The sequence below is a fragment of the Etheostoma spectabile genome, chromosome 19, assembly GCF_008692095.1.
Source record: "Etheostoma spectabile isolate EspeVRDwgs_2016 chromosome 19, UIUC_Espe_1.0, whole genome shotgun sequence".
NCBI classification, from domain to species: Eukaryota; Metazoa; Chordata; class Actinopteri; order Perciformes; family Percidae; genus Etheostoma; species Etheostoma spectabile.
Genome location: NC_045751.1, coordinates 6,083,573 through 6,092,751, shown reverse-complemented (window position 1 = coordinate 6,092,751; position 9,179 = coordinate 6,083,573). Strand labels below are relative to the sequence as shown.

Here is a 9,179-nt window from a genome sequence, read left to right as displayed (position 1 = left end):
GGCTAGCAGTTAAAGAAGGGAGTTAGCCTTCCAATCCAACCTCAGCCTGCTCAACTTGTGCAGACACTTAAAATAGACATAACAAGCTTTTTTAATTTTTTTTGAAAACTAAACACTATAAAGTCACACTTACTTCCATTTTTATGACTAAAAAGGGCTGTCCGAACGTGGGTGCATACTGCTAAATTCACTCTGAATTGCATGAAATGACAGGGTCAATGCTGGAGAGTTTAAAAGGTTAATTGAGGGCTGGGTTAAACGTTAAAACCCAGCCCCCTCAACGTGTCTGCGGGTCTGCAGTCAGGGGCTTCTCAATGCTCATGGGAAGGAACAAATATATGTTCTGAGGTCCCAGTCAAAGTGTGTTCTGTTAATGTTGGGTGTGCATTTCTGTTATCGGGGTTTTAGTTGCGTATGGTTGATTTAGTGTTCATGTTTATCTACATTTATTGTTGCACCATGACCGAGACCCAGGTGGGGACTGATCGGGTCTGGGCAGGGAAACACTGTGACTCAGCTTATTCATAGATTGGAAATCATTTATTCAGTCTACTGAGTGAAATTCTCCTTGCAACACAATTTGTTAAAAACATGTATTGTGTACTTATGATGCACTGGAACCAACAAATTAAATTGTATTATACATAGGTTTTACTGTGATAAAGAAAAAACAAATCTGTGTATGTATTAACAAATCATTTCTGTAGTAGTGAAATATGTAGCCTAATGTTTTATATTTCTTATGTTTCTTAACATGGTTATTTTAGGCAACTTTTATATTTATAGTATTTACTAGTAATGTAAAGTTGATTTGTCTACTGTATCAACGTAGCGCTCTGTGTTAATACAACTTCACCTGTAAAGTTTCACCTTGTGTAGAACTCAGACGGTTCAAGGCAACTAGTTTCCCCGCGAATTTCAAGTACCTGCTTATCTTATCTTACTGTCATTGAGTGATCCAACTCTTATGACCCTCCTGTGGTGATTTTTAACCAGCTATAGTACATTCCATACAGGCAGACGTGCTTAAATAGATCACAAATCAGTGTACTTCTCCCCTCTTATTCCCAAAAAACGCTAATGATGGAGAGACACCACTGATGGTGGCGATGACGTTGATAGTGTTGATGCTCCAGCAGCGTATTGTTCTTATCTATAGCATGGGATTCCTCCTTGTTTTGATCTCTCTTGCTATTTGGCACCAGCTGCAGGGCCCGCAGCAGCAGGCGTACACACAGTCATTGCAAACCGTGCCCTGCAAAGACACAGTTAAGATAAGAGCGGGTAGACATTCTGTCAAAAGGAGAATAACAAAGGCTTTCCAATGGTTTATGATCACTAATTAGATTAGAGTAGATTCAACTTTATTGTCATTGTGCAGAGTACAAAGACAATGAAATGCAGTTTGCATCTGACCAGAAGTGCAAAAAAGCAGAAAAGTGCAATGTGATTCACATATTACGTTCCTACACAATTAAACTGCATTCTCAAATAAGTTTCCAGGGAAACATGTTTTTTCCACAATCACATTGGTTTTGGACAAATCACAAATATGTTTCTGAACTAATATTTTTTTGGGTTCATGGATGGGTCCAACCAACACGGGGCTTTGACTTAGGAGACCGCTGGTAGTGTCCCACGTGAAAGCAAAAAGTCAAACTAAACCTACAGTACAACCCATTTACAACCCTTGTAAGTCTATAGGGGAAAATCTTTTTTGGGCCGCGTGATGGAGGGTGACACGCTAATCAATTGTCGCTCCCATCCCAAGACCACGAAATTACTCCCGTCATGTCCCAATCACGTGACTGCCCCCCCCAAAAATAAATCCTGTCCTGCAAAATCCCAAGAGAAAGTCTCCCAAACCTTGTTCCCTGTGTTGTCTAAAGTTGTCAGACACTGCGCCACCCGGCGGAAAAGAAAGAAAAGAAAACCGACGTTGTCTGTCGCTGTCTGTCGCCAGTTGATATTGAGTGTGTGCATTTGGTTAACCGCGGTCAAATACTGCGGTTGCCGGGGAAATTTTGGCTAAAATATACATGCATTGCCTGCAGGCCTAGGCAATTTTATTACGTAATTCTGAAAGGAGATCTTCTCACACTCTAAACACACATTACTCTGTCCCGCTCCCGCCCGCTTCCTTTGATCTCCATGCTCTATTCCGTCCCTATCACGTTACCAACAATGAAATTGACTCCCGTACCGTGCCCAATATGTCGCCCTCCACCGCGTGGCATCATGTGATGAACACAGAAGTCGTAATTTGACTGTTTGGCCGATGTGTCAAATTGGCTTCAAACCCCGGCGGACTTCCTGGGGGGCCTGAACAGACCATGTAGTTTCAATTCACAGCGTTAACCAAGTATTTAAAAATTGTCAGTTCGCTGGTAAATACAGTTTACTCAGATCGGAATTGAGACTGTAGTTTTGTTGTTTGGGAACATAATTTTCTAGGGTTGCACCATACGGCTTTTTTCATTACAGAGTAGATTTGTTTGCATGACACAGCAACATGTTCTACAACACAGCAGATTTCTTTGTTATTACTCATTGTCAAAGTCTTCCTAAATAAATGGTCCGCAACGAAAGCTGTAATGCAACACCCGTTACATTGAATTGCTGGACACTATAGGAACGTAAATACCCATGGTGATCAAAGGCTAAACAGGTTTAAGACTGATCAGGGATCAGATAAAACACTGATGTTTATGCTGGTTAACACAATTCTCAACGAAGTTGCATTTTATCAACACCAGGGTAGGCTAGCATAGCGTCTGTACCTCAATGCCATATCGCTGGCGTACTGACACCCTGACGGCTGTGGCTATAGGAGGGATGCATCCACAACCATCCAGCAGAGGTAAACACACACACTCCCCGGCCTCTTTGGCCGTCTTACAGTAGAAGCAAGGAGGACACCAGAAGGCCAAGCAACCTAAAAAGAAAAAAAGTCACATTTATCTTCAACAGCAGGAATGTGCTTGTTAAAAGGTTTTACAGCATCGTGAGAACATCATGGTTATATCCCAATATCCCCTTTTTAACAGTTAAGTCTCTTAAAGGTGTACATACAGTACATCATTGTTCCCCTCCAATTAGGTTTAGTTTTATGTTAGTTTTTATTTTTGTTATGTTAGTTAATTTAGTTTTTTGAGTGTGTATGCTAGTTGAAGTTTAGTTTTAGTTTTCCTGAAAGGTTCAGTTTTAGTTTTAATATATTTTTTTAAATTTTTAAAGTAGTTAGTAGTCTCAGAGATTGGACATTGGCCGTAATATAATAAATATGTTTAATGCATGCGCTACCTTTGTATTGAAAGTACGGCACAGCTCCATCTCATGTTAAGTCTGTTCAATTTTTTTGGTTCACTGCCACGAGTTAATGGAAATTCATGCTGTCTCTTTTTTTCAGAAGTGAAATATAGCAAATAAACTAAAATAATTAACATTCTTTCTGTTTTTTAGATTTTTTTAAAGTGCCAATGTAACTACATCACTTTAGTTTTTCTTGAATGTTTTAGTTATTACTTAGTTCCAGTGTAGGAAAATAGGAAAAATGATTTTTCACTGCTTATTAAAACAAAACTGGCAAACAAATCAGACTGATTTAGTGCTTCAGTTTTGGGATTTGATATCCCCTATTGTCTGACACAAACCGCTGCCGTTGGTATGCAGAATGCCATTGGACTGCATTATCCAATCATATTGCGCCATCAAGAACAGTAGTACACAGCAATGTCTTAATACTTCACTACACCCACTGATCTCCAATCTGTCTGCTGGCATTTCTAAACCCAGATAACTGTGAGTGATCATCAAGTTTTCAACCTACTTTGAGCATCACCTTTTATCACTAACTTTAACATATAACACGTTCACCTGATGAAAGTGCACTTACACTGGGGCAGGTCTTGGAAGCACTGACAGAGGCCGGAGGTCCATTCATTGGATATGGAGGTTGTGATGAAGGGCCTCGGCTGGGCCACAACCATCTTAGACATGATTTCAGCTTCTGACAAAAAGATAGAGAATGGGCCATTCACATATTCCAGTTTTGTTCCATCCTCACTGTCTGGTAATATCTAGGTGGCTCTATGGTGATTGTAATGATTTCAGTTAAATTGAAGGAATAAATATTGTGCATTTTCTGCCTTCTACTTCTTAACTTATTCCAAACAATCATGTCTTCATTAAGGATGTCTGACTTTGTTAAGACTAGTGTACTGTGCTGTTGTTATCATTGTGATTTTCTACAATCATGTGGTGGTTAAAGGGCCATAACACCACTTTTAAGTTATCATGTCTGTGTAGCAAGTGTGTTTGTGGGTCATTTTCATGAAGTATAAAGACAGCTAATTAATTGTTACACTGAATACAAAAGTAGCTTGAAAATTAGACATTAGAAATCATATTTTTCATTTTCAATATTTCATTACAAGATTTTAGTTTTTAGCATTTAGAACAGTTCAGTAGTTTGTGAACTTGCATTTGTCTTGAAATAGCAGTCTCGAAGTTTCTATTCTAAATGTGTGGCCTATGGAGCAGTGCCAGACTTGAGATCCCATGTCACAAATGTAACACTACGTTTTTCAGTTTCTAGTTATTTAGGATGGAGAAGTGCACACTCATAAGCTTACAATTACACATTGCTGTCATCAAGCAAACATGTCGTATCTTCAACTTTTCTGAAAGCTAACAGACTTGACAGTAGGTGAACAGGTGTTCTACTTCTGTTTTTGAAAGGTTTCACAAATTCACAGGTTGCAGAAGATCACGCAACCCCTTAAATAACATAAAAACAGGAAATCACGATTCAATATGTAAATTATTAAAGTTCTCTTACCTTACTGTGAGCCAAGTTCAATGAAGTGATGGATCTGCAGGGCAGCGGGGCATCTTATAGCCTTACTCCAGAGCTGTGAACGTGACAGGACACCACAGCATACTTCCCACTGACTGGTCTGTCCAGTCCTGCTTGTGTCAACACCATTGACAGTCAGACATCAGACTGTCTGGCCCTCACGCACCTTATGCATCTCAGACGTCATCGTGCCACAAAATGCACATTATCTCATTAAAGTGTGTTTTCAAGACAGGCTGATTAGAACAAAGACAGAATGTATTCCATTACGTTTATCTTGATCTTTAAAACATACCTGTTCGGTACTGGATCGCTTGGCCTGTGGCATTGCTGCATGCGACTGTCTCGAGAACCGTCATCCACATAACTTCACACTCACTCTGCTCTTCCTTGGGTTCTGCAAGATTATTCCCTGCATTGAGGAATTTTTGGCACCTGCAAACTGCCTGGAGCCCGAGGACAAAAGGGCCCCAAGCAGCTAAAGATTCATGATAATGTTTAGAAAAGTCCCTATATGAACTCATTGTACTCTGTAATAACTTACAGAATGAAAATATGCAACTCATCTGGATAGTACTGGCTTTTTGCATTCTGTAGTAGTGCAATTTGCAATTTACCTGACAGAAAAAGGTTGCTGGTTATGTTGCCGATTCAAATTGTACTCTCAAAATATAACAGTTAAACCATGATGCAATATTATTCATTAAATTATCCAGCTTTAAATTACAGTTAAAAGCACCACCTTGAAAGACGTTGAAAGTGAATTTAAGTACAATGGGCTGATAATGCCCCTCTTTCAATCGTCACTTTACCTTAATTAAACAATTGAACTTCATGGTATTAATATTTTTACTTCAGCAAAAAAAAGTTTTGAGTAGGCCTACTTCTTCCACCACTGCCAGTACCGACGTTCCCAGTTAGAGACAGGTTGAAAGCTCTGAAAAGTCAATGCCTGCCTGGGATCCAAGTCGAGCAGTCGTTTTTTCTTTTTGGGTCAGTAAGAGTGAGTGCTCCTTACATTCCACTACGTCAAGATGTCCCGTCATGTTGGGGAAAATGTCAGTGATGGAGAACAGGCGTTATTATACATACAGTACATGGCAAAGGCAGCTGGGGAACCAGACCCGGGTCAGGTCAGAGTGAGACAAAGGCATGTGCCCAGAGTGAGGGGCTCTGAGATAACGTTATCTTCTGACCTAAGCTTGGAAGTGGTGAACTTACAGCTCACAGCAACTTCACACGATAACATGCCTGGCTTTTGTTTGATATCTAAGGTAGGCAAAACATGTTGTGTAAGCCGTTTCATTGAGTTTCCTTTTAGCAAAATGCTCTGAATTTAAATTGAACTTTTATTGTGAAGGGTAGCAACAAGAGTGAAGCTAGCGTTCTGCGGTATATATATGACATAACAGTCTTGTTCCTCATCAGGGCAATAGAAACTACACACTATAGCTTTGACTCTATTATTAACTCTTTGATACATATCAAAAGTAGTGGTGTACTCATTCTGCAGGACTTTTAGATTGAAGGTTGTTTATCTACTTCAGACAGTTAGATTTACTGGTTCCCAACCTAGGGTTGGGCTCCCTGCAAAGGGGTCACAAGATGCTTTTAAGGGGCCGTGAGATGGGAATGAAGAAGAACATTTGAGAAGAAATTCTGCTACACAAATTGTTTCACTGAACTTTCACACTACGCTGTATTCTTTGAGAAAATATTAGATTTTTCAAACCTTTAAATAGTTGTTTAAATAAAACCAGCTTAGAGGGGAATCTAGTGAAATCTGAAACATGACAAATAGCTCCAACTACACTGCTTTTTTAAGGGATAGATAGATAGATAGATAGATAGATAGATAGATAGATAGATAGATAGATAGATCGATTGATCGATTGATAGATCGATAGATAGATAGATAGATACTTTATTCATCCCGAAGGAAATTTTAGATTGTTTTTTAGAATTTTTAGGATCATAGGGTAAAAAAGTTGAGCATCACTGGGTTAATCTGTAACAATGAACTGCATTTTATAAAGTGTTGTTTTTTGTGTAATATCCTAATCTGAACAGTTACACGGATAAATAAAGTATACAGTATTATGAAAATGCCCAGGTAAAGTAGGATTACTGTACACTCTAAGAAATATCTGTTTAATAACAGTTGTATGACTGTATGTCTTCTAATAGAAATGTTCGATAGAACGTGATTCACAGTTGTATTTGTGTTTATTTACATTTCAGAATGCATCATGGGACCTTTATCTGTGCTCCGGCAACTTTTGGTGTCCATGGAGGCGAAAGCAACACAATTAATCTGTTTGCATTTCAGTAGAAAGTACCTGGATTAGGGAGCGTCAAAAGCCTAAAAAAAAAAGCTTCAAAAGTGCAACAAAAAGCATTGAAAATGTTGAAAGTGTAAAAGAAAAAAGGGCCAAAAGAGTAAATAAAAAGCATTAAAACAAGCTTCAAAATCTTAATTAATTAAAATTTTAACAGAAAATGTTCTGGGTTTTTACTTCGGCTGCACACACAATTTTAGTTTTTAATTACAGGTAATGAGCTGCCAGGACCTTTTTTTCTGTTATTTTATGGATTTATTTCTTAGAGTGTACCTCAAAATTGCGCTTTGAGTAAATGTGCTCAGTTACTTTCCTCCACTGCTACTCAAAACAACGATTCTGGTCTAATGTTTAACTGTTATCACACGTCTTTCACTTCATCAGGGGACAAGCTGAACGTTGTGACTTGGCTGAATTCTCTGAGGTAACAGGGAGTGCCCGCGGATTGGAGGAAGTGTGATTAAATCAACTCCTGAACACTGGAGGGCAGGCTGCAGCCGAGGACAGAACACAGGAGGGCTGCGTGTGGATTTAAGACTACTACATGAAAAACTAACCAAAACAATTAATTCATGCAAATCTCATAATTGTATAACAAATTAGGTGAAACCTTGTGTGTGTTCATGTTTGTATTCAAATTTGTGTATACTTTATCTTATTAAATGGTTTTGTATTATTGCACATGTCCTGTACTTTTCTTTTTTTCTTTGAAGACTGTTGCTTCTTGTACCATTTTTTTTGTAACATTTTGACAATTTGAGATTGTTTCACTAGTGAATGCACATTTCAGAACCCGTTAATAAAAAGACAAATTAAAACAAAAGGAGTGCTGCATGTGCCTAGACCAGGTGCGCCCCCTGCAGGGTGGTCAGAGCAGTGTATCTGGCTGAGGAGGAAGAGGAGGAGGCGTGGGATGCTGCTCTTCTCTTCAGCTCTCTGGAGATCTGGAGCCAAGATAGAGGATAGCAGCAGCATCCGTACAGGCAGTCGCTCCACACACTTCCCTGTAAGACACACGGAGAGAGGCCTGAACACAGGTGGGAGGCTCGAACAAAAGGTTAACATTTGCATTTAGGTGCAAAAAAAAAAGACATTTTCTATGATATACAGTGCAGCATATCTGGGTTTCATATTCGGAAATCACACTCACATTTGACATTTGTTGTAGCTTTTCTACAGTTCTTTTTGTTTTATGTTACAACAGTCCAAAATTAGGTAAATGCAACAATTATCAAAAAGCAAAAAAAGGAGTAATGTACTATACAGTGATGCGGCCCCTTGAAGTTAATAGATTTAATATATATATATATATATATATATATATAGATATAGATATAATAGATGTGTTTGTCAGCCACAGTAATGGTCGGGCTCTTCAGCTTCAGTAAATATAATCCCTCGGAGGACAGTACGTTTCTTGCAGCCAAGTCTTTGCTCTTAGCAACAGCAACCAGGACAAATGGCTTGTCAGTAATGTTAGTATGGAAATGTTGGTGGGTGAGCTTAAATAAATCAATAAAGTCTGAGAAACAGAAGGCGGCTCCAATCTTTCCATGTGCAGCCTGAGCATGTGCGTTCTCCTTCATGACACTGAGTCAGCGCTCTAACTCCACGACCATTTTCTGTCACTTTTAAATTCTAGAACGTCTCGTTTCCTCACTGCCAAGTTCAAATTGTATTCTTTCATAATATCAAATCTTCAAAAGAAAATCAGCCATGATCATAATGCGCTTGTGAACTTCATTGACAGGCTAGTTATGGAGCATGATAAAATGCATTCAGTTGTATTAACTGTGAATTTGATATTAAAGGGGTGATGTTACGTTCTCTAATGCTACTCTGGCCTCTTTTTGGAAGAGAGCTGTTTGGTTTTTCGTGTTTCAGGTCTGCCACCCCTGAGTGCCTGATCATCCACAGGAGTTTTGCATCTGATTATCAGACAGGCTGCATATAAGCTCCCAGGTCCAAGTCCCCCCCCCCCC

At 39.1% G+C, this 9,179-nt stretch overlaps 2 protein-coding genes across 3 annotated transcripts in view; both read right to left on the bottom strand.

Annotated features, from left to right (window-relative positions):
• Positions 1-323: 323 nt before the first annotated feature.
• ponzr4 (plac8 onzin related protein 4) lies at positions 324-4,984 on the bottom strand. Its single transcript, XM_032544740.1, has 4 exons — positions 4,841-4,984; positions 3,896-4,009; positions 2,781-2,935; positions 324-1,255 (listed from the first exon to the last, which is right to left on the bottom strand). The coding sequence occupies exons 2-4, from the start codon at positions 3,996-3,998 to the stop codon at positions 1,154-1,156; spliced, it is 360 nt and encodes a 119-aa protein (XP_032400631.1). The 5' UTR covers positions 3,999-4,009; positions 4,841-4,984; the 3' UTR covers positions 324-1,153.
• Positions 4,985-7,039: 2,055 nt separating this feature from the next.
• Positions 7,040-9,179, bottom strand: part of LOC116707412 (placenta-specific gene 8 protein) — a 10,140-nt gene continuing 8,000 nt past the window's right edge. For both annotated transcript variants that reach the window (XM_032544738.1, XM_032544739.1), the window contains exon 4: positions 7,040-8,201. In XM_032544738.1, coding sequence (XP_032400629.1) covers positions 8,037-8,201 — 165 coding nt within the window. In that variant the 3' untranslated portion in view covers positions 7,040-8,036. The remainder of the gene's footprint in view (positions 8,202-9,179) is intronic.